Source organism: Pseudophryne corroboree, chromosome 3 (genome assembly GCF_028390025.1).
Source record: "Pseudophryne corroboree isolate aPseCor3 chromosome 3, aPseCor3.hap2, whole genome shotgun sequence".
Lineage (NCBI taxonomy): Eukaryota > Metazoa > Chordata > Amphibia > Anura > Myobatrachidae > Pseudophryne > Pseudophryne corroboree.
In genome coordinates, this window is record NC_086446.1 from 466,782,736 (window position 1) to 466,808,960 (window position 26,225).

General features: G+C 45.3%; 1 protein-coding gene across 3 annotated transcripts in view; it reads left to right on the forward strand.

The window, feature by feature from the left end:
• The window catches only part of WIPI1 (WD repeat domain, phosphoinositide interacting 1), a 93,327-nt gene that overhangs the window by 16,137 nt on the left and 50,965 nt on the right, over positions 1-26,225 (forward strand). For all 3 annotated transcript variants that reach the window (XM_063960732.1, XM_063960733.1, XM_063960731.1), the window contains exon 5: positions 14,842-14,939. In XM_063960732.1, coding sequence (XP_063816802.1) covers positions 14,842-14,939 — 98 coding nt within the window. The remainder of the gene's footprint in view (positions 1-14,841; positions 14,940-26,225) is intronic.

Genomic DNA, 26,225 nt, shown 5'->3' on the forward strand with positions numbered 1-26,225 from the left:
TTCAGATGCATCAGCGGATAACCCTATATCCAAGGACAAGGGTGTCTCTCCTGTGGTGATTACAGAGTGCTCATCTTCTAGAGGGCCGCAGATTCGGCATTCAGGATTGGATGCTGGTATCCACGGAGGCCAGCCTGAGAGGCTGGGGAGCAGTCACACAGGGAAAAAATTTCCAGGGAGTGTGATCAAGTCTGGAGAATTCTCTCCACATAAATATACTGGAGCTAAGAGCAAATTTGTAATGCTATAAGCTTAGCAAGGCCTCTGCTTCAAGGTCAGCCGGTATTGATCCAGTGGGATAACATCACGGCAGTCGCCCACGTAAACAGATAGGGCGGCACAAGAAGCAGGAGGGCAGTGGTCAAAACTGCAAGGATTTTTCGCTAGACGGAAAATCATGTGATAGCACTGTCAGCAGTGTTCATTCCGGGAGTGGACGACTGGGAAGCAGACTTCCTCAGCAGGCACGACCTCCACCCGGGAGAGTGGGAACTTCATCGGGAAGTTTTCCGCATGATTGTGAACCGTTGGGAAAGACCAAAGGTGGAAATGATGGCGTCCCGCCCGAACAAAAAACGGGACAGGTATTGCGCCAGGTCACGAGACCTTCAGGCGATAGCTGTGGACGTCCTGGTAACACCGTGGGTGTAACAGTCGGTGTATGTGTTCCCTCTTTTGCTTCTCATAACCAAGGTATTGAGAATTATAAGACGTAGAGGAGTAAGAACTATACTCGTGGCTCCGGATTGGCCAAGAGGGACTTGGTACCCGGAACTTCAAGAGATGCTCACAGAGGACTAATGGCCTCGGGAGCTAAGATGGGATTTGCTTTCAGCAAGAACCATGTCTGTTCCAAGAGGAACCGTGGCATCTGCCTCTAAGAAAGGACCTGCTCCAGCAGGGACCTTGTCTGTTCTAAGACTTACCGCGACTGCGTTTGACGGCATGGCGGTTGAACGCCGGATCCTAAGGGAAAAGGCATTCCGGAAGAGGTCATACCTACCCTGGTCAAAGCCAGGAAGGAGGTGACCGCACAACGTTATCACCACATGTGGTGAAAATATGTTGCGTGGGTGAGGCCAGGAAGGCCCCACGAAAAAAATTTCAACTAGGTCGATTTCTGCACTTCCTGAAAACAGGAGTGTCTATGAGCCTCAAATTGGGGTCCATTAAGGTTCAAGTTTCGGCCCTGTAGATTTTCTTCCAGAAAAAATTGGCTTCAATTCCTGAAGTCCAGACGTTTGTCGAGGGAGTATTGCATATACAGCCCCTTGTGTGCCTCCAGTGGCACCGTGGGATCTCAACGTAGTGTTGGGATTCCTCAAATCATATTGGTTTGAACCGATCAAATCTGTGGATTTGAAATATCTCACATGGAAAGGGACCATGTTGTGGCCCTGGCCTCGGCCAGGCGATTGTCAGAATTGGGGGCTTTGTCTTAAAAAAAGCTCATATTTGTTTTTCCATTCGGACAGGGCAGAACTGCGGACTCGTCCCCAGTTTCTTCCTAAGGTGGTGTCAGCGTTTCGCCTGAAACAACATATTGTGGTGCCTGCGGCTACTAGGGACTTGGAGGACTCCAAGTTGCTAGACGTTGTCGGGGCCCTAAAATATATATATATATATATATATATATATATATATATATATATATATATATATATATATATATATATATATATATATATATATATATATATATATATATATATAATATATATATAATATAATATAATATAATATATTTCCAGGACGGCTGGAGTCAGAAAGTCTGACTTGCTGTTTATATTGTATGCACCCCAAAAGATGGGTGCTCCTGCTTCTAAGCAGACTATTGCTCGTTGGATTTGTAGTACAATTCAGCTTGCACAGTCTGTGGGAGGCCTGCCACAGCCAAAATCTGTCAATGCCCATTCCACAAGGAAGGTGGGCTCATCTTGGGCGGATGCCCGAGGGGGTCTCGGCTTTAAAATTTTGCCGAGCAGCTACGTGGTCAGGGGGGAACACGTTTGTAAAATTCTACAAATTTGATACCCTGGCTGAGGAGGACCTGGAGTTCTCTCATTCGGTGCTGCAGAGTCACCCGCACTCTCCCGCCCGTTTGGGAGCTTTGGTATAATCCCCATGGTCCTGACGGAGTCCCCAGCATCCACTAGGACGTTAGAGAAAATAAGATTTTACTTACCGATAAATCTATTTCTCGTAGTCCGTAGTGGATGCTGGGCGCCCATCCCAAGTGCGGATTGTCTGCATTACTTGTACATAGTTATTGTTACAAAAATCGGGTTAGTATTGTTGTGAGCCATCTTTTTTAGAGGCTACTTCATTGTTATCATACTGTTAACTGGGTTCAGATCACAAGTTGTACGGTGTGATTGGTGTGGCTGGTTTGGGTCTTACCCGGGATTCAAGATCCTTCCTTATTGTGTACGCTCGTCCGGGCACAGTACCTAACTGAGGCTTGGAGGAGGGTCATAGGGGGAGGAGCCAGTACACACCATGTGATCCTAAAAGCTTGCTTTTGTGCCCTGTCTCCTGCGGAGCCGCTATTCCCCATGGTCCTGACGGAGTCCCCAGCATCCACTACGGACTACGAGAAATAGATTTATCGGTAAGTAAAATCTTATTTTTTCTCTGAAATAACCTGAAACTGACCAGGATAATTGGCATCCATCATTGTTTATTCCATATTTAATCCATATGGAATCCATATAAAAATCAGACTTTACATTTGTCTTACCATTAACCTAATATTTTGTTATACAACCTTTATAGACAGCCGGTGCAATCAAGCGATTACTGTAGCTCTCAATGGGACTTCTGTACCTGTCACCAGGTAGAGAAGAAACAAGGTGACCACCTGCGCGCCTTGCTGGTGAACAGGCTGCTGGAACTAAAAGTGACTGCACCAATCACAAAAATCCAATACAAACAAACAAAGGTTCCTGCGCACTTAAAGTATATGACACTTGATATTTGGTGTCTATGGATATACAGCCAATCCTTCTAGTACCTCTTATGTAAATAGATAATCAATTTAAAAATAAATTCATAAGAACAATTTTTCCAAAACTGAAGTCTCTTAAGGGCCGTACACACTGGCCGATATATCGCGGGTCCGTCGGCCAGTGTGTACGGGCGATATGTCTGTGAACTCCGTCGTTCACAGAGGTATCGCGTCGGCCCCGCAGCACAGCCGACGGCCAATATATCTACCAATTTATTGGCGCGTCGCTGTGTGTGTACGGCGGTCGGCCGACCGCCCGTACACATGCTGCGGCGGCCGGCGGTGATTGACAGCTGAACTGGGCGGGCGTGTTTACACGCCCACCCAGTTCATGACGTCAGTCCCCGACGGATCGGGCAGTGTGTATGCACAGCACACTGCCCGATCCGTCCATAGATATATCTGCCGATCAATTGATCTGCAGATATATCTTTCCAGTGTGTACCCACCTTAAATCGTAGAAAATGAATGTCCCAATGAAGTCAAAAAGTCTCTTATCTGGTCTCCTACTGAATCCTCCAACCACTGGGAATAGCAGATGGTAGTAAAACTTGTAATTAGTCGTCCCCACCGTTTTCAATTTTCTGTCAATGTCCTCAATTAAGGTACATGTAAGACAAATAATAGGGAATCATAGTGCAGACTTATATAAGTTTATTTTTAAAACAATTTTTTACACTTAAATTGCGTACCCAAAATGACCTTCCAGGAAGGCACAGTGACTGGCATATAGGGGTAATTGTGAAGCCCCCCCTATTAAGCTGTACCTTAACCAGGTGTACACTGCTGCCCAGGATTCGGTTAAGGTACAGCTTAATAGGGGGGCTTCACAATTACCCCTATATGCCAGTCACTGTGCCTTCCTGGAAGGTCATTTTGGGTACGCATTTTAAGTGTAAAAAATTGTTTTAAAAATAAACTCTTATAAGTCTGCACTATGATTCCCCATTATTTGTCTTACATGTACCTTAATTGAGGACATTGGGCCTAATTCTGAGTTGATCGCAGCTTCAAATTTGTTAGCAGTTCGGCAAAACCCTCATTCCGAGTTGTTTGCTCGCAAGCTGCTTTTAGCAGCTTTGCACACGCTAAGCCGCCGCCTACTGGGAGTGAATCTTAGCATAGTAAAATTGCGAATGAAAGATTAGCAGAATTGCGAATAGACACTTCTTAGCAGTTTCTGAGTAGCTCCACACTTACTCGGCAACTGCGATCAGTTCAGTCAGTTTCGTTCCTGGTATGACGTCACAAACACACCCAGCGTTCGCCCAGACACTCCCCCGTTTCTCCAGCCACTCTCGTGTTTTTCCCAGAAACGGCAGCGTTTTTTCACACACTCCCATAAAACGGCCAGTTTCCGCCCAGAAACACCCACTTCCTGTCAATCACATTACGATCACCAGAACGAAGAAAAAACCTCGTAATGGCGTGAGTAAAATTCCTAACTGCATAGCAAATTTACTTGGCGCAGTCGCAGTGCGAACATTGCGTATGCGCAATTAGCGGAAAATCGCTGCGATGCGAAGAAAATTACCGAGCGAACAACTCGGAATGACCACCCATGTGCACTGCAGGAGGGACAGATATAACATGTGCAGAGAGAGTTAGATTTGGGTGGGGTGTATTCAAACTGAAATCTAAATTGCAGTGTAAAAATAAAGCAGACCGTATTTACCCTGCACAGAAACAAAATAACCCACTCAAATCTCTCTGCAAATGTTACATCTGCCCCCCCTACAGTGCACATGGTTTTGCCCAATTGCTAACAAACTTGCTGCTGTGATCAACTCAGAATTACCCCCATTGACAGAAAATTGAAAACGGTGGGGACGACTAATTACAAGTTTTACTACTATCTGCTATTCCCAGTGGTTGGAGGATTCAGGAGGAGACCAGATAAGAGACTTTTTGACTGTTTTTTGACTTCATTGGGACACTCATTTCTATGATTAAGAGACTTCAGTTTTGGAAAAATTGTTCTTATGAATTTATTTTTAAATTGATTACCTGTCACCAGGAAGTTTGGCCCAATCTTCCTGAGCAAACTGCTCCGGCTGTCTCAGGTTTTATGGATCTCCTATCTAGACTGTGGGGCGTATTTATTTAGTGCCGTTTTCTGCGGCTAACTGAAAAAACAGCACTAGTTCGATATCGGTGTATTAAATTGCGGGCGTTTTCGCCCATTTTTGAGCCCCTTTTAGCCCATGCCTTTTCTGTGTTTTTTTTTTTTTTTTTTTTTTGATGGACGCATCAACATGGGTGAAAACACCTGCGAATTTGCTAAAACACGTGGATTGGCTGCAAATTTGCCAATCCACGTGGTTTTCGCCGGTGCTGTTTTTTTTTTCCACCAGTCGAAAAAACGGCACGGGCATTGAATAGGTCGAATGTAACAGAGTAGTGCCGTTTTTCGCCTGGACGAAAGAACCGGCACTAAATTAATATGCCCCTGTATGTTTCAGCTCTTTCCATAGATGTTCTATAGCAGTGATTCTGCAGCGGGGTACACTGTATTCCACAGGGAATACATCAGGGTGAAGAGATGGATCTTGATCCAGAGGCACCAACAGGCTAAAGATTTGGACTGTCCCAGAATGCATTGCGGAGCCTCCTCTATAACCCCGCCTCCAGGCACTGTGAGCTCCGTTTTAGAGTTGGTGCCTGCATGAAGTTGGTCACTTAACAGGGGGGCTGCGCTTGGCAGCCCTGAATAAGCTTTTTAAAAGACTTCAAGGGCTGCATTCCTTCATATGTCAGTGTGACATGCTGTGCTGCGGATCCATCACCTCCCCAGCGGCGTCGCATACTCCTGCTGGCTCTGTTCCCGGGTACTTGCGGCGGAGACACTCCGGCTCTAGGCACACGATCGCAGATGCTCTCCTGGTTCGCGTGGCTTCTACAGAAGGGAGGAGTTAAGAGGGTCCCCCAGGCGGGACCCGCCATTAAATCGCGTTCCGATCGCAGTCTAGGGAGACGGACTGCGATGCTGGCGTGGACACTGTCACCGAGCAGGGACCCCACTATATCCACCAGGGTATAGGAGTACAGGTCGGATATACTAATATCCATTTTAATAAGACTCCATAGTACCAGGTGGTGAAGTCCAGCATAGGGGAGCCGGTGATTGACCTGTAGCCTCTCCCCCGGCCCAAGGCGCCATCTACCGCTGGTGTTCCCGCCCTGGAGCTGCCTCAAACTCTCCCTCACTCCCTGACTGAGACGCTGGGCGCCATTTTCTAAAATAGATGTGACTGGTCTCCAGGACTGCAGGGTAAGGTCTCCTTTGTAAATCCGCCTGTACATCAGCGTCGTGGTTTTACACTTAAGTATTCTACATGTCGATATTAAGACAGCATTCGTTAAAAACAAGTGTACCTGTGCCAGAATATATTATACATTCTGCTATATACATCTAGTCTAAGACCGCACATTGTTTTATATATATATATATATATATATATATATATATATCACACAAAACTGGTATGGTCGGCACTCCCAATGTATAAGACAGCTGCCCCGGTGCCTTCCTTCTGAGGGATATAAAAGCTGTGTTTTTCTAGAGAGGGGTATTCCTCAACCCACTCTCAATGCTGAGAGAACGAGGCGGCACTCCGAGGACTGGTGGAAAAACGGGTGTATTGAGCAAATAAATCAAACAGGTGGCATAACTCCGCCAACGTTTCAGCGCCGCGCAGGGCGCTTTTCTCAAGGCTGTATGCTAACAGCACAAAACAAAACAGTGTGCAAAACGTACCTTTATGTGTGAGTGAGGTTGAGACCGCTCCGTGGAGCTGCGGGAGCATACCCGAGATTGTCTCATGCTCCCAACAACCACTAAGCCCAAGGCCTAACAATCCTGGGCTGCTCGTCAACCTGCTTCTCATGACAAGCCTGCTGCATGACTGGACAGGCCTCCCCCTGGGGGATCCCAGGGGGGGGGGGTCGACTTCTGCGATTCATCCAGGTCTTGTTAATGACCACTTCAGACGCATGGATGTGAGAAGTTGTCTCTCACGGGTAAGCAGTCTCTTTCAAGAGACGACTCTGTTTCTAGTCCCGAAACCTGAAGGGTATTTCCAGCCTATTCTCAACCTCAAATCACTGAACAAGTTTGTGAGTGTCCAAGTTCCGTATGGAAACACTGCGCTCAATTGTACTGGCCATGGAACCCGGAGACTATATGGTATCCCTGGATATACAAGATGTTTACCTGCTTATGCTTATTGCCATATCGCATCAGCAATATCTGCGGTTTGCTATTGGCAACCTTCACTATCAATTCCAGGCTCTGCCGTTTGGACTGGCCACGGTTCCTCGGATCTTCACCAAGGTTATGGCCGTGATGACGGCTCCTCTCCGTCGCCAGGGAGTCAGGATCCTGCCGTATCTGGACGATTTGCTGATTCTGGCAAACTCCCACGATATCCTCCTCAGTCATCTACAACTGATGGTAAACTTCCTACAAGCCCACGGGTGGCTCATCAACTGGCAGAAGTCCTCGCTGGTCCCTGCTCGGAGCATGGTGCACCTGGGAGCACTACCAGACACACACACACACAGCCAAAGACTGCTTCTGTCTCCAGGACAGGATCAGATACACTCGGCGATGCAAGTACTAAGCCTCATGGTGTCTGCTTTCAACATGGTGGAGTACGCTCCATTCCATTCCCGCCCTCTACAGAGGTTAATCCTTTCGAAGTGGGATGGCCTGCCTCATCGGATCAGGTCTCAAATGACCTCCTTGACTCCGGAGGTTCGTCTGACACTGAGCTGGTGGCTACAGGACCAGCAGTTGAGCAGGGGCCGTCCCTTCTGGGTCCTCCTGACTATGGTTGGGGCGCGGTGCTGGAGCAACACTCTCTCCAAGGTCGGTGGACCAGGGAGGAATCTCTCCTCCCGATAAACATTCTGGAATTGCGGGCAGCGTTCAATGCTGTGGCTCTTGACCTGCCTCTGATACAAACAGGCCTGTTCAAGTACAATCTGACAATGCCACCACGGTGGCATACATAAACCATCAAGGTGGCATCGAAGCTGCATGGCAATGATGGAAGTGTCAAAAATCCTTTGTTGGGCGGAACGCCATCTGCCAGCAATATTGGCAGTGTTCATTCCGGGAATCCTCAACTAGGAAGCGGATTTGCTTAGTCATCAGGATGTATAAACCGGAGAGTGGAGTTGCCATCAGGAAGTTTCAACTCCTAGTGGACAAGTGGGGTCTACCAGATGTAGACCTGATGGCGTCACGACACAATCGCAAAGTTCCGGTCTTTGGATCAAGAACATCGGATCCTCAAGCAGCGTTCGTGGACGCACTGGCAATTCCATCGACCCTTCGGCTGCCCTACGTGTTCCCTCCAGTGTCACTTCTGCCCAGAGTACAACAGAAGTTCAAGCAAGAAGGAGGAATACTACTTCTAGTCGCTCCAGCGTGGCCCAGACGGCATTGGTTCTCAGACTTTCTAGTTCCTCAACGCCCAGACCTCCTCATTCAGGGCCCTTGTGTCTACCCGAACCTGGCCTTGACGGTGTGGATCTTGAAGCTTCACTCCTGAGGGCCAAAGGATTCTCCGAGGCGGTTATCCAAACTATGCTAAAGGCCCACAAACCGGTTTCTGCACGGATTTATTATAGGGTCTGGAATTCTTAAATCACTTGGTGTGCTGCTAAGAATTACGATGCTTCCAAGTTTAGTACTTCCAGACTTCTGGCTTTTTTGCAGCAAGGCCTGGATTTAGGACTTCGTCTGGCATCCCTCAAGGTTCACATATCTGCCTTGTCTGTGTGGTTTCAGAGAAATATTGCGTCTATACCTGACGTTCATACATTCACTCATGGCGTACTGCGTATTCAGCCTCCCTATTTCGCTCCTGTGGCTCTATGGGATTTGTCTGTTGTCCTGAATGCCCTGCAAGAGTCTCCATTTGAACCTCTTGAGTCAGTGGACCTTAAATGGCTCACAGCCAAGGTCCTGATTCTGCTGGCTATTGCCTCTGCTAGAAGGGTGTCAGACTTAGGCGCTTTGTCCTGTCGTCCACCCCTTTTTGATATTTCATCGTGACTGAGCAGTTCTTAGAACTTGCCCTGGTTATTTACCTAAGGTGGTGTCATCTTTTCACCTTAATCAAGAGAGTGTGGTTCCAGCCTTCATCTCTTCTGAATTGTCCTCCAAAGAACGGTCTCTGGATGTGGTACAGGCTCTCCGTATATATGTGGAGAGGACCTCCTCTATCAGGAGGTCAGATACCCTCTCTGTACTGTTTGGTTTCCACAAATGTGGCTGGCTTGCGAATAAGTAAACCTTGACCAGATGGATTAGAATGGTGATTGCATAAGCTTATCCTGCTGCTATTAAAGCCCATTCTACTCTGTCTGTTGGACCCTCTTGAGCGGCCCGTCGTGGTGCGTCCGCAGAACAATTGTGCAAAGCGGCTACGTGGTTTTCAGTGAACACGTTTATTAGGTTCTATGCCTTTGATACTTCCGCCTCCCAGTATGCTTCCTTTGGATGCCGGGTTCTCATACCCGCTAAGGTGCGTCCCCTCCCTTGAGGAACTGCTTTAGGACATCCCCGATGTATTCCCCTGTGGAACACAGTGTACCCCGCTCTCAGAAAAGGAGATTTATGGTTGACTTACCATGGTTAAATCTCTTTCTGCGAGGTACACTGGGTTCCACAGGGCCCCCCACACCCCCCTTACGCACTTAGCTACTTTGGGTTTGTATGGCATCAGCTGCTAGTCCCTTCTCCTGTCGTGAGATCGTGGTTCTATGCGACTAACATCTGCCGTCTCTTTTGCTCACAGTGCCTGGAGGCGGGGTTATAGAGGAGGCCCTGCAATGCATTATGGGACAGTCTAAAGCTTTAGCCTGTTGGTGCCTCTGGATCAAGATCAGAGCCGGCCCTAACCAATATGATGCCCTAGGCAAGATTTTGGCTGGTGCCCCCTAGCACCGCCACTGGTTCTGCAGGAGATGCCTGGCATGAGTCAGCTGGCAGCTCTGCTAACGTCGGGCGCCTTTTGTTTATGAAAATGCATCATATTATTTGCATTACTATGTGGCTAGGACGCACAAGCAGCTTCTGCTGATTAAAATGATATGCAGCATGCCTATATTCTGTGTGCAACTGCGGCTGTATCTGCATATGAAATGCTATAGTACAGTGATTTTCAGGAATACACTGTAACATAGCATTTCGTATGCAGATACAGCCGCAGTCACACAGAATATAGGCATGCCGCATATCATTTTAATCAGCAGAAGCTGCTGGTGCCCCTAAGCATACCAAATGCCCTAGGCAATTGCCTAGTTTGCCTATGCCTAAGGCCGGCTCTGATCAAGATCCATCTCTACACCCCGATGTATTCCCTGTGGAACCCAGTGTACCTCGCAGAAAGAGATTTAACCATGTTAAGTCTACCATAAATCTTTTTATTCAACCTTATTAATCTTGTGGCACACTAAACAAGATTTGAAAATTTCCAAGGCACACCATCAGTTTTTTTTTTTTTTGTCCCCGCGTTAATAAAAACACATTGGCCCTGCGGTAATAAAACAGATTTACATTAATGCCATACACCTGCCCCCCCCTACAGTAATTCCACACACCTGCCCCCCCCCCTACAGTAATTCCACACACCTGCCCCCCCCCACAGTAATTCCACACACCTGCCCCCCCCCTACAGTAATTCCACACACCTGCCCCCCCCTAAAATAATTCCACACTCCTGCCCCCCCTACAATAATTCCACACACCTGCCCCCCCCTACATTAATTCCACACTCCTGCCCCCCCCTACAATAATTCCACACTCCTGCCCCCCCCTACAATAATTCCACACACCTGCCCCCCCCTACAATAATTCCACACACCTGCCCCCCCCTACAATAATTCCACACACCTGCCCCCCCCTACAATAATTCCACACACCTGCCCCCCCCTACAATAATTCCACACACCTGCCCCCCCCCCTAATGTGTGTGCTTTGTAACCTTAAAACTTTCCTTCTCAGTGGGGAGTGAGGAGCACTGGGACGAGGCAGCAGCGAGTGAGTGTGCACTGCAGGCAGGGGGAGTGCAACGCATGAGTCACCATAGGTCACGGCCCGGCTATCGCGGAAGTGCAGTGCTGCCTGGCGAGCAGGCATATCTGACTGCGGGCGGCAGCGGGTCTGTGTGCGGGCAGTGGCTGGTCTGTGTCACGGGCATCTCTGACGTGCAGCGTGACGGCACACCTGTTGAAAAAGGCTGTTCTATAGGCTTCAGAATACATTCATAGTCTTGCAAAGATTCAAGGCACCTTATGCCAGGCACAGCAAAGCGGTCCCAAAACTTAACCAGGCATTATGTTTCAGTGTCGGTGTGTTTTTTCTTTGGTGTTCTTTTTACTTTGAAAGCGTCATTGTTTTGTCTGTGAACATAGGGGGTCATTCCGACCTGATCGCAAGCTGCCGTTTTTTTCGCAGCGCAGCGATCAGATCACTACTGTGCATGCGTATGCTCCGCCAGGCGCGTCGTACGGGTACAAAGCGGCTCGTTGCTGGCGATGGATTTAACGAAGAATCCATTCGAATAGCCGATCGCAAGAAGATTGACAGGAAGAAGGCGTCAACTGACCGTTTTCAGGGAGTGGATGGAAAAACGGAGGCGTGTCCAAGCGTTTGCAGTTCGGGTGTCGGACGTCAATTCCGGGACTGGACAGGATGAAGTGATCGCAGAGGCCGAGTAAGTCCTGGGCTACTCAGAGACTGCACAAACTGTTTTTGTACTGCTCGGCTGCACAGGCGTGCGCACACTTGCAAAGCTAAAACACACTCCCCTGTTGGCGGCGACTATGCGTTCGCACGGCTGCTAAAAACAGCTAGCGAGCGAACAACTCGGAATGACCCCCATAGAGCTGTTGTGATTTGCCAAAAAGTTCCAGTTTTGACTCATCTGTCCAAAGTATATTCTCCCAGAAGCATTGTGGCTTATCAATATATATTTTAGCAAATTCCGTTGTGGCTTTATTGTGGTGTTTTTTGCGAAAGTGGAGTACTCCTGGATCTTCTTCCATTGGGCAGTGAGCTCCATGGAAGCAGACTTATGAGGACTCCATAATTCATTGCTTAAAAAGCATTGGATGGGGTGATCAGACACTGACATACCTTGACATTGGAGTTCAGCTGGGTCATTCCATGAAATGTTGGACACAGTACACGAAAATTACATTTCACATAACCGCGAACAGTTTAGTATATTTATGCAGCTAAAAGATTATAGTATATTGTGTTATAATTGAAAACCAATATACTGTATTTATTGCGTATCGCTTTCCCACATGTAAACATCGAACATATATGGAAGTTGTTGAAGTGGATGCAAAAACGGCTAAATTCCACATATTTTATAAACAGATTTTATACGGCCATCATCACCAGTTGAAATATTTTATACATCTTCACAGTTAATCTGGAAGATAAAAGGGCCTACATTGATTAATTCACATGGATTCTACAGGTTTGAGCAATTTGTATCAGAGCCCTTTGACTGGGGACAAAAAGTAATGTGTCACATGTCAGAACTGATTTTAAGTATAGCTTGGTTGACATTTTGTTTATTTGTTAATCAGAAGTTTAGGGTCTTATAAGTGTATAGTATAACAATCATATTGTAAAAATAATTAGGAGACAGGTTTTAAATAAATGTATAAGTCCCCTCAGTTCCTATGTCCATTCTGTTGTAACATGAGTCACGCATATAAACCATAAAATGTAACTACTAAGAGTACTTTTTTTCCTGCTTCTAAGCATTAATTATGACTACCTACCCCATATATTATTGTCATATTTTTAAATAAAAAAAAATATATATTTTAATTTCTGCTTAAATGTTTGTGGTGCATTTAAATGTCTAAAAATTAACGTGAAATGTAATGCGAGTATCCTGGAATGACCCAGTTTGTATTCTTTTTGGCGTTTTTTCTTGGCTCTTTTTCTACCATTCTCACTAGACTTCTTTATAATTTAAGTTTGATATTCCTCTTCAGCTAGTGTCCAGGGAGGTTGTTTTCACTGTACACAATCGACTAACTGCGCTACAATATGTATATACTAAAACCATTTAGAACCAAATGGATTTGATAAAGCCATATATTTAATGAGTAATAAAAATGAAATAATGCATATACAGTATATAAAGTGTTGTTAGTGTCTGCTCCTTATATATGCATCATCCAGAGCACTTAATTAAGCAGTCATGTATAACACTCCTAGTTAGTGGTGAAGGTAAGTCCAGCAGCAATAGTTACACAGGGTCCTTTTAAGGAAGAAGCACAACGCCTGTGATTGGATCCCTCTGAGAAGTGTGGTGCAGTTAGCTGGATGACCCGGATTACTGGTTCAAGCACCCTTTGTATTTCCGTTAGGAACTGCGTGATTGGAATAGATTGAAGAGAGGCTGGAATGGCCAAAACACTGACGCATTTTGCTGTATCAACTAACAGCTTTTTCAAAGGTTGGCTACAGACCCATTAACTTTAAACTTTTTAATAATAATTGCAACTGTAGTCACAGGAACATTATGCTGCTTTGGAGACAATCTTGTAGCCTTTATCTTTAACATGTTTGTCACTAATTTTATTTCTGATCACGCCTGACCATGTTCTCCTTTGCTTTTTCTGCTTCATGTTTGTGGTGCACACAATGATACCAAACAGCACACCTTTTCCATTTAAATAGACTACTTACAAAATTGAAGACGTGATTCTGATTTAAGAAAACAATTAGTTTGAAATGTCCCTATTATCCAACTAATTATAATTCCTAAGGGGTACTAACAAATCTGTCCAGACCATTTTATAATATATTTGGAGAATAAGCAATGATGTATCACATTACACAGTCTCTTGGTTTTATTCTATGACCTAGCAAAGGCAAGAAGCATTGCTTCAATGAGCTATAAGGGTACCCACAATTTGTACGACTGTAGATTACCGCTTACCAGGGCTGCCATCAGAAATGATGGGGCCCTGGGACTGACAAATTTGGGAGGCCCCCCCCTTTCCCATAGCTCCCCCAAAGCTTACCAGAGGGGTCCCGGGTGGCAGTAATGAGGATCGTGGGGACAGGTCAGCTGCCTGCGCACCAGCAGGGCACACAGCCACGGAGGCATGCAGAGCTGCGATTGTAATTTTCTTTCTATGAGTCAGCCGTGAGCCAATCGGAGCTCATGGACCGGCAGCCAATCAGGAGCTGGCAGCTCCTGATTGGCTGCCGGTCCGTGAGCTCCGATTGGCTCATGGCTGGCTCAATAGAAAGAATACACACTGCTGCTCTGTGTGCCTCCGTGGCAGCGTGCCCTCTCACTCAGTCAGGGCCGGGACTGGTGTCCCCACCGTCCCCCCTTGATGGCGGGCCTGCTGCTTACAGTACATAGTGAAAAAAGATGATTTGAAAAGTGATGGCTCAGCAGTGTATGGTGAAGAAACGGTGTCAGTTGCCTATACTGTAGTTGACTGGATAAAGAGTGTACAGTAAATGGAAGCTGGTTAATGTTGGTTACTGGTAGATGGCTGCTTAAATTGTGTAAGGAAAAGCATGTAATTATTGCTTGCTGTGTGGAGAGGACTAGCATGTGTGGTGAACAGAAAGTGTTGCAGTCCATGTGCAGGTGGTTGGTTTATCCATGTATAGGAAGATGAAGAGCTAGCTGTACAGGGAGGCTGTGGAACAATGTTCATCATAGTGGAGAGAGAGTTTGGATATCACGTGTGTGTATTAGAGTAAATGGTTAGATGGTATCCTTACAGCTGCTGTTCAGACTATAATTAACCTTTCTTCTTCCATCCAGGTCTTTGTGCACTTTCTATAAACCATTCCAACTCCTACCTAGCGTATCCGGGCAGCGCATCCATGGGTGAGATCATGGTCTATGATGCTAATGTATTGGTGAGTATGACACTAGTTTAGATGGTTATCTAAAAACTATGTACCGTATATCTGACTGTGGAAATGAGATCTATGCTATGATGGTGTATTACAGATATGTTCTCATTCATCCTTATTGCAGAGACACTAAACCGCCCTTCAAGTCGCCACGTAATTCAATAGGACACACAAGCGGATCCTGCTGATTAAAATGATATGCAGCATGCCTATATACTATGTGTAATTGCGGCTGTATCTGCATCCGATATGCCACATTATAGTGTTTTCCAGGAAACCACTGTAGCATAGCATTTTGTACACAAATACAGTCACAATCACACACAGAATATAGGCATGCTGCATATCATTTTAATCAGCAGAATCTCCTCTTGCGTCTTGTGGTATTACTTTGCGACTAAGACACAATTTTGTGGAAAAATGTAACAAACAAAAAAAAGACACTTGGCGCTACAGAGTCACATGGCACTCACACGTTATGTGTAACACAACTTTTAGCACAAGGAGCAAAGTTGTAAAAGGACACATCTGTATGATCGAAATGTTTTGTTCAGCTGCAACAAAAACAGTATGCATTATTATGTGCTGTATACCATAGTTAAACCACTTTGTGTATAACAAAGTATCAGGAGTTGTCCTCTTAGATTCAACAGAGTAGCGGTGTCAGTCATTTCCCTCTCATATAGTATCAGCCATAGTGATGGATAATTTCAGAAATTATGATTCATTGGAGGAAAAGGTTGTGTTTTTGTAGGGAAAAGGTTGTTTTTGCTTGGTTTGGGGTTTTTTGCACTCTTTGCAGATTGAAATTCTTAATTTAGGAATATAAACTGTTTTATATACACTTATTTTGATAATAAGATTATTATTTGGTATATTTATGAAAGTACATTTTTATTTTTTGCTAGTTATTACATTTCACTGGACTCTTCTTAAATACTGTTACAAATGGAGCTACAGATGCTCAAGCAATCAATCATTTAACATTCTAAAAGTTATTAAGCAAATAATGAAGAGTGTAGGGAGTGACTCATTGAGTAAAACTCTTGCCATGTCATGAATCCTTGCCTGGTCAGGTTTCTACAGCTTTTCCTTTCAGCCTGATTTTTCATTATCACCGTTATCACCAGCTTCACGAACTTCTGAAAACTGTGTAGGTGCCTGGATTGTAACACACATCATTGTATCTTAGCATAATTCCAGACTTGCTGAGGAGGGAACAAACTAGTGATGAGCGGATTCGGTTTTACTCGGTTCTCAAAACGGCATCTTATTGGCTATCCAAAACACATGACATCCGTGAGCCAATAAGATGCCGTTTTGAGAACCGAGTAAAACCGAATCCGCTCATCACTAGAACAAACCTATATCCGTCTCTTTTGCATACTATAGAGTTGGAGGAATCTGAAATAGGAGAGTGGCTGCATGGGGCAATGGCTTTGTCACCACGTTGCAATAGGAATGTGCCTGGCAGTCCTGGATCACAAACTTTAAACTTTTCTGTATTCTACAACATTTTGAACATTTCCAATATCATGTACATGTACGAAGTATGTTCCTTTTTTTTTTTTTTTTTTTAATACAGTAAAATGCAGTAATAATTCTATCATCGCCAATATTTTTTTCTTTCATCCTTTATATACTGCCACAAAGGTTCCGCAGCGCCTAACAAAGTACATAAACAAATGAGCAAAACAAGAAAACAGCGTATTATAGTACAAGAAAATGTAGGAAAAGTACATGGTCTATAAACATTTCTGCATCAGGAGAAATTACACTGAAATAAGCTTCAGGGCGGCAGAAACGGAGGGTTATGTGCCGTAGTATGGAGTAGAAGATAGTCTAAGTAAGAGAAGGAAAAGCACATGAGGCAGAGGACCCTGCTCATGAGAGCTTATATTCTGAAGGGGAGGTACAGACAGGGGTGACACAGGTGGGGTACACAGTGAGCATGGAACAGAGGGTTAGGATGAGAGATGGCTGTGTTTGTTGAAGAAGTGGGTATTGAGAGCCCATTTGAAGTTTTGTAGAAAGGTGGAGAATCTTATAGGGAGAGGTAGAGAATTCCAGTGATAGGAAGCAGCACGTCCAAATTCTTGGAGGTAGGATAAAGTAATCTGTAGGCAGGAGATGTGGCATGCATCTGTGGAGCGAAGAAGGCAGATGTAAATGGAGATCAAGTCAGATTTGTAAGTGGGAGAAGAATGGGTGATGGCTTTGTAAGTGAGTGTGAGAAGCTTGAATTGGATTCTGAAGGGGAAGGGGAGCCAGTGTAGGGCTTGTAAGAGAAGGTAGTCGAGCGTAGTACATTTGGAGAGGAAGATAAGACAGGCAGCAGCATGGAGGATAGATTGGACTGCAGAGAGGTGGTAGTCGGGGAGACAAATCTAGCATTCCAGAGGGTACAGGAGAGAGGGAGTATGTTAGAAAGATGTAAATGAGTCTATCAGGGTTTGTGTAGCATTGGGAAGAGCTTAATTTGGAGGGCAAGGATAAAGAGGGTGTAGTGATGGTGCAGGCTCGTGATATAGGAAGGGAAACTGCAGGAGATGGGCTGAGTGGAAGCTCAGTGTGATGCAGATGGAGGTGAAGTGGGAGGGAGGGGAAGCAGGGATAAGGGCTTAGTAGCAGGGTAGTAGGACCATGGTTGGAGAGAGGTTAATGAAAGTGGGGTAAAAGGAGACGAGGGGAATGAAAGCCGAGGGGTGGACAGAAGACACAGGAGGGGAGAGGAGGAGGAGGAGGAGGAGGAGGAGGAGGAGGAGGAGTCTGGTCAGGATCCCGGCAGACTAAGGGGTATAGTCAATTAGAGTCGAAAACTGCAGTCTGTCGAAAAGACGGCAGTTTTCGACTTTTTAAGGTCGAATAGTGATTCGACCTATTCAATCCCTGCCGTTTTTATTCGACAAGTCGTGGAATTCGACTTGTCGAATAGTACGTGAAACGGCGGTATAGCTGCCGATTCACGTACTTTTGAGTGAAACGGGGCCAAATTCGACAGGATTTGGCCCAGTTTCCGACCATCTCAGTCCGACATAAAAAAATGTCGGACTGAGATGTGGGACCCAGAGGAGGAGAGGGGGAGCCGCGGGCATACAAGGGAGAGCAGCGCTGCAGCAGGATGTCTCACAGCCGCACCGCTCATGGCAGCCTCCACCCGGCTCCAGCAAGTGAGGTCACGCTTGCTGGAGCCGGGGTGGACACTGCCGTGAGGTCTGGCGGCTGTATGACATCCTTCTGCAGCGCTGCTCTCCTCCGTCTGCCCGCGGCTGTCCCCGCTGGTCTCCCCCCTCTCCTCCCTCTCCAGTCCCTCATCTCAATTCGACTTTTTTATAGTCGAATTGAGATAAAATTGAATAGGGGTTGTTGGATCCATTCCGACAAATGCATGTCTGAATGGATCCGACCCTAATTGAATATACCCCTAAATGCCGGCACTTTAACCCTGTCGCTGCTCGGAATGCTGGGGCTGCCGTCAGGTAAGCCGTGGGGAAAGGAGGAGGTTAGGTTTAGACTCTGTGAAAGGGAGGGTTAGGGTTAGTTTTGGGCTGCGGGAAGGGGGGGGGGGGGGTTAGGTTTAGGCACAACCAGGGAGGGTTAGGCTGCGGTGGGGGTGGGGGATTAGGTTTAGGGTGCGTAGTGGGAGGATTAAAGTAATGGGGGCTTTGGGGTAAGGTAAGTATACTTACCTAGCCCCTGTCCGGATTCCCAATATCTGGATGCCGTGGTTGGTCTTCTGACCACCAACATGTCATACCCAATCTGGTGTAGGAGCCTTGGGGGAAAGGATAGTGGTGGAAACAGGGGGACAAAATAAAGGATTAGATAGACACTGAGTGATGGGGGGAGTTGTTAAATCCCTGATACAGATTTGCAGCAGAAACAATATATTGGCACCAAATTCTGTTTCTTTATAAAGTCTTTAATCTTTTCCTTCTTCTGTACTTGTAAGTAGAAATGGAAATGCACTTACTTTCTCCACAAAATCTAATTTTATCTGGGCCCTGGGATGCACTGGCTTATTTATAATGGGTGCAGTGCACACGGGCCCCTGAGTCCAGGGGGGCCCACACCGCAAATGCTGCAGACATTGTTTGATACTTGCCCATCCCGAGTCCCGCGCCGATGGCAGCAGTGCTTCAGAAATCGTTGGGAAAATGGCTGCTGTGCTATTTTCCCAGAGATCTGCGCATGCACATTAGGGTCTGTGCACTCTAGCTTCACCGCTGCTAGCACCCGGCAGAGAGGAGGGGGCCCCTGGATGGAGGAGGCTGCACACGGAGCTCCTCCTCTCTAAAAACACCCCTGCTGTGATGAAGGATGTCTGAGAAGTGCACTGTGGGATTCAGATGCAGTGGTGAAGTCTGCTGCTGACCCCAAAAGACATCCGTACCAAGTACTCTTTTCTTTATGCTCCCTGAACTTATTATTTTGTTTCTGTTTGTGGAAGAAAATTTATTTTAGTAAATAATGAGAGCCGAGCTGTGAGGCGGAGGGAAGTCTGAAGAACCTTCCCCCTAAGGGGCCTTTTGGCTGCGGTAGTCTCGTATTCAAGGGGTCCCTATGCGCTCCGGCAAGGGGAAACCTGAAGACCTTTTCCACTTAGTAGGCCTTTTCGCTCTGAGGGATTAGGGAGCAATGGGGCCCTTCTCCTTTTGGAGAGGGTCCAAAGTCCTATGCCCCAGCACCGTTTTGCACTGTCCACTGGGTGATGAAGCCACGCACCTCTGGCTCCAAGTAAAAAGAAAACCAAACAAAAATTAGTAGCGTTCTTCAAATAGAGTGACTACTAATGGTGTTATGTAGTGGGCTGGTATAGAATTTGTGGATGTATGTGCAGCTTCCTTCAAAGATCCACAATCTCCAGACTAAACTGCCAATGGGCAAGTGAGAAGACCCACATGAATGTAGCAAAGACTCGCATATAGGGGGTAATTCCGAGTTGATCGCAGCAGGAATTTTGTTGGCAGTTGGGCAAAACCATGCTGCACTGCAGGCAAGGCAGGGATAACATGTGCAGAGATTTGGGTGGGGTGTGTTCAATCTGCAATCTAAATTACAGTGTAAAAATAAAGCAGCCAGTATTTACCCTGCACAGAAAAAAAATAACCCACCCAAATCTAACTCTCGCTGCACATGTTATATCTGCCCCCCCTGCAGTGCACATGGTTTTGCCCAACTGCTAACAAAATTCCTGCTGCGATCAACTCGGAATGAGGGCCATAGGGGGTAATTCTGAGTTGATCGCAGCAGGAATTTTGTTAGCAGTTGGGCAAAACCATGTGCACTGCAGGGGAGGCAGATATAACATGTGCAGAGAGAGTTAGATTTGGGTGGGGTGTGTTCAATCTGCAATCTAAATTACATTGTAAAAATAAAGCAGCCAATATTTACCCTGCACAGAAACAAAATAACCCACCCAAATCTAACTCTTTCTGCACACGTTATATCTGCCTCCCCTGCAGTGCACATGGTTTTGCCCAATTGCTAACAAAATTCCTGCTGCGATCAACTCAGAAATAGGCCCATATTTCAGCCAGTAGTAGGAAGGGAAATGGTTAATTAAAGCTTAACCTTTATTGTTGTCTAATAAAAGGGCAGTGTCTAAAACATAGCCAAATACAGAAAACATTTAAGGGAAAGAAAATCCCAAATTGTGGCGAAATATAAACATGACATAAACATCCAGACAAATGAACACACAGGTTAAAAGGTACGCAGGTTCTCTATTAATAATAATAATATAATAATAATTATTATTATTATTATTGTTATTATTATTTATTTTATTTATATAGTGCACTTTCTCCAATAGGACTCAAGGCACTTAACAGATAGAATGATCATAATATAGGGGGTGATTCCGAGTTGTTCGCTATTTTTTTCGTTCTCACAACATATACGTTGCACAATAGCGAATAACCGCCCCCAACGTATTTTTGCTATTTCGTACGCTGTATTACACAAAGTAGGCGTATGCCAAATGACACCGCACTAATGCGTACCCATCGCAATTTCACAAACCTCATCGTAAAAATCCTAACTCCTCGTAAATTTACACATTCCTCTTAAAAATGCTCACGCTTTTGCGGAAAAACGCACAGCAATGTTTTTTTTTTTTCCAAGTTATATTACACCTTTCAATTCAAACTCAACAAGCATTTCTCAATTACCAATCTAATTAGTGTAATGAATGATTGTGGTCATGACCAATTAAGTCTTCAAAGAATACCTACAGAACACTTTGTAGGCATAATTGGCCATTACCATGTTTGTTTATAAATAAGTGAAATAGATGTGTAAACTGTGCCTGGCCTAATGTTAAATAGCATATTTTTGTGTGGAGGTGTAGTGTGTGAATATATGTGTTTACATGTCTAAACAATAAGCTACTAACTGACATAATTTGTTTGTTTGTAAATAATAAGATTAATATTCGTAAGTTTGATGTGTGTTTTTTGTAAGGCAACCAATTTCTGCTAGGCAATATGCTGTTCCTTTATTGCATTAAAAAACACAACAACCGCTTAACTGTAATAATCAATTTTTTATTTTTGTACATATTTTTTAATTATTTTTTTTTTTTATGACCAACAACAAATATTTACAAATTTTACAATTAACAAATTAGAATAATTTTTCAATCCTCTCTACATCTGCCAGCATGGCCTGCAAATTAGTCGTTAGCCTTGCAATGATGCCAGGCAGGCTTGTGGGATCTCCAACTGCACCATCTGAAAAGAAGAGCAAAAATAAAAATAAAAAACTTACTCACATTACCTATTACACAAGCAAGCCACAAAGCACACTTTAATGGGGGATCGGTACGAAATACCTCCAATCAAAATCCCAACGTTAAAATCCCGACACCAATTGACCGATGGTCAAAATCCCGACAAGGTCAAAATCCCGACATGGACAAAATACTGACATTTAAAATACCGACAAGGTCAAAATACTGACATGTAAAATGCCGACAAGTCAAAATACCGACATGCGGTTTTTGTTGGTTTTTGTGTGTGTGTCGACATAAGTCAACATGGACACCATATAAAGTGTACCGCGTCCCCTCGCATGGTTCGCTGCGCTCGCCATGCTTCGGGCACAGTGCCTCGCTGCGCTCGGCACACTATTATATTCCCCCTCCAGGTCCACTGGGATGGTAAAGTATGAACAAGTCGGTTTCAATGAAAAAAATCATGAAAAACTCATGTCGGTATTTTGACCTGTCAGCATTTTACATGTCGGTATTTTAAATGTTGGTATTTTGTCCATGTCGGGATTTTGACCATCGGTCAATTGGTGTCGGGATTTTGATTGGAGGTAAACTGACTGCATCCCTTTAATGGCAAAGGGACTACATCATGGATGTTTGAATGTTAAAACAGTAGCATAGCAACACACAAGCAAGCTCAGCAATGTTTGTTATTGTTAACTTTCAATTTTAAAACGTGTACCACACCATGATGTACATTTACTAAGATGGGAGTTCTATTTAAGATGGGACATTGCCCATAGCAACCAATCAGATTCCACATATCTTCTAGAAGGTGCTAAATAAATGAGAAGTTGAATCTGATTGGTTGCTATGGGCAACATCCCATCTTGAATAAAACTCCCATCTTATTAAATGTAACCCCATGCTGGGATTCATTCACATCTGGAGTGAAGCAGACTTGTATTTTTTGGTGTTTGCCCTGCATCATCACACTGCATATCAACATCTTCAGAAGGACAACATATCCTAGCATGCCCACACTCCCTGAAAGCCTGCCTTACTACATAAGGTGAAACATGTTTGTTTAAAAAAAACATTTTTTTAGTGTAACTTTCACAACACAAATCATTGTGTCCTTAGCCTGGCTAACAAAGTGAAGCATGCGAGTTGAATGTGCAAATATTAGGAATACCCAGGCACAAGTGTAAAAGAACAACAACATACTAAACTCCACTCAGGTCTAACTGTTTCACTGACAACCTAGCACATATAAACCCTGTTGTCCTGGCAACCCTATCGACCTAATGAGTGTCGACCTAGAGTGGACACCCTAAACATTGCAGACATAGACACTGTACATCTAATGATACTCACACAAATGTAAATGCAACATCCATACCATGATGAAGAAAACAAAAATTTTTCATTGGGCCAAGATTGGCCACAGTACAACACTGCATGTATTGGAATTTGAAGTTAAAGTAGGTAACAAATAAATTTTAAATGTGTTAAAACTTACTCTCATCAGCCACATGCGCAGCACCCTCAACAGCCTCAGGGGCTTCTGCTGCCCATTCACTGGATGGGGGAAGGAGGCTGGATGGGGGAAGGAGGATGGATTGGGGAAGGAGGATGGAATGGAAAGTTGTTTACAGAGGGTGGGTCTGATTGAGAGGGGGAGGGGGGCGGAGAGGGTGTTTGGGCCACAGAGTGGGAGGGGGCCAGAGAGGGGGAATGGGAAAGAGAGGGGGAGGTGGGCGGAGTGGTGGTTTGGCCTACAGAGGGGGAGGGGGACAGAGAGGGGTATTGGTAAAGAGAGGGGGAGGGGGACAGAGAGGGGTATTGGTAAAGAGAGGGGGAGGGGGACAGAGAGGGGTATTGGTAAAGAGAGGGGGAGGGGGGCTGAGAAGGGGATTGGGAAGGAGAGGGGGATTGGGCGACAGAAGGGGAGGGGGGCTGAGAAGGGGATTGGGAAGGAGAGGGGGATTGGGCAACAGAAGGGGAGGGGGGCTGAGAAGGGGATTGGGAAGGAGAGGGGGATTGGGCGACAGAAGGGGAGGGGGGCTGAGAAGGGGATTGGGAAGGAGAGGGGGATTGGGCGACAGAAGGGGAGGGGGGCTGAGAAGGGGATTGAGAAGGGGATTGGGCGACAGAAGGGGAGGGGGGCTGAGAAGGAGATTGGGAAGGGGAGGGGGGCTGAGAAGGGGATTGGGAAGGAGAGGGGGATTGGGCGACAGAAGGGGAGGGGGGCTGAGAAGGAGATTGGGAAGGGGAGGGGGGCTGAGAAGGAGATTGGGAAGGGGAGGGGGATTGGGCAACAGAAGGGGAGGGCGGCTGAGAAGGGGATTGGGAAGGACTTTCTGCAGCAGCTTGCCGTTGTGTTCGCCCTAGAATGACATAGGTAATATTTAGGTTGTTGGTTAAAAAATTATAACAGTATTTTTCAATTACACTGTTCTTTCCCATGTTAAAGACACAGGGGTAAAATTGATAATTTTTGAATTAAAAAAAAAAACTGGTGATGTTGCCCATAACAACCAATCAGATTCTACGTAACATTTATTAGGCTGCTTCTAGAAGATAATATATTTAATCTGATTGGTTGCTATAGGCAACATCACCAGTTCTAAAAAGCTCCCACCTTAGTAAATTTACCCCACAGAGCAAGTTATTGGGTTCAGTTGACAGCCTGTGTAGCAACTCAGTACAACAACATTCACTTTTTCTGAAGCACTTTGCTACACCGTCAGTACTGCTTGCCCTAACCACACACACTGTGTCATGTTTGTTCTACAATAGTTCATTGTCAGTGTGCTAATTTTCACACTATATAATTTAGTGAAAATATGCAAGTTTTGCATTACAAATTTCTGCTAATAATCTCCGTGTTATTTAATGTAATATGACACTTACTGCGCCTACGTCTAGTGCGGATTTGTTGGCGGAGCTCCGCCAACAGGTCCGGTGTGCGACGGCGGAGGCCGCTCCAGCGCCTTTCAAGCTGGATTATGGAGCGTGTGGTCCAGGTGCGGCTGCGGAGTATGCGGCGGACCTCCACGTAGGCCTCATGCTTTATCCTATTGGGGATAAAGGGGGCTGCGCGGCCTATGCGGCGGTCCATCACCGCGACCAACACGCGCAGCTCACGGTGGCTAAATGCTGCTGCGCGCATGGTGCCAATGGCGTTTTCCTTATATGGGCTTATATTTATAGTGTGTGGTGGCATGTGATTGGTTGTAAATTTATGGTGTCATCTAATAAACTTTATTGATGTGTGCATTGCTGTGAAGGACAGTGGGTACAGTTCGCAATAGCAGAAATTCGCAGCCGCGGAAGAACAAAAAACACAATACATACACTCACAATTACACTCACATACACACACACTTATAGAAAAGTAATTGGTACAATCTGTGTACTCACCACATTTGTCAGCTGCACAAAGTCACCAAGTTTACGACATTTAGGATCATATGTTGTGTAATTTGTAATGTCAACAGATGCACAAGCCAAAACCAAAAAAAAACACACACAAAAAAAACAGTTATTAAACCATACATACTTGCTGTGTTAATAGCCTAATTTAGTAATACAAACAAAAGTAATCTCGCATAAAATAAGCACTACGCAACACAACATTAAAACATTTGCTAACAAACAAACGCACATTTGTCTGCAATATACTGAAACAAAAACTCCCTCTGCAAAGTTTGACCAAACACGAGCACCTTCTCTGAAAAACCACAAACCTCCATCTGCCATCATACACCCACTCACACAGGCTGCAATCCAGACTCTTAAATAGGCTGTACAATTACTGGAAGAATTAGCATAATTGACACCTGTGTGAATTACCGCACTGAACACGCAGCTATAAATAGCTACACACCTGTGCGAACACACATGCCACCAGCAACATGGCTACTCGTGAGCAGTTGGCAGCAGAGATGGACCGCGTGCACCAGCAGATGTCCGCTTTGACACATAGGCGCCTAGCGTTAAGGAGGCAGATGATGGAATCCGCAGGTGCGGTTTCTGAAGTAGCGGGACCCAGTACTAGAGACATTCCATCTTCTGATACCCAGCAGTTAGGAGTGGATACCCTGCCAGACATACATACTGGGGGAACTGAGGGAGATTCTGCAATACCCTCACAAACACAAACTACACAGGCAGCTAGTGAAGAGGAAGATGGTGAGGAGGGACAGGACGAAAGCTCACAGGCTACTTCTAAGAAGAAAAAAAGGCAGCCCGCCTTCACTAAGAGGGAGTTACGTGTTTTGGTCACACAGGTCATGGCAAAAATACATCGAGGACCAAAAAACATGGGTGCTGCAACCAAAGATAGAATCTGGAGGGACATCACTGATTCTGTTAATGAAGTCGGCTCAATAGTCCGAACATCACAGGAAGTTCGGAGAGACGGTAAGTGTATATTGCCAGTCCATTTTCTGTGCCAAGTATTCTTAAAAAGATAGTTAGATGTGATGTTGCCTATAGCAACCAAATGCATAATGTGTACTATATATTAAAGCAGGTATTCATAATTTTTCTCTACCTTGCCCCTATTT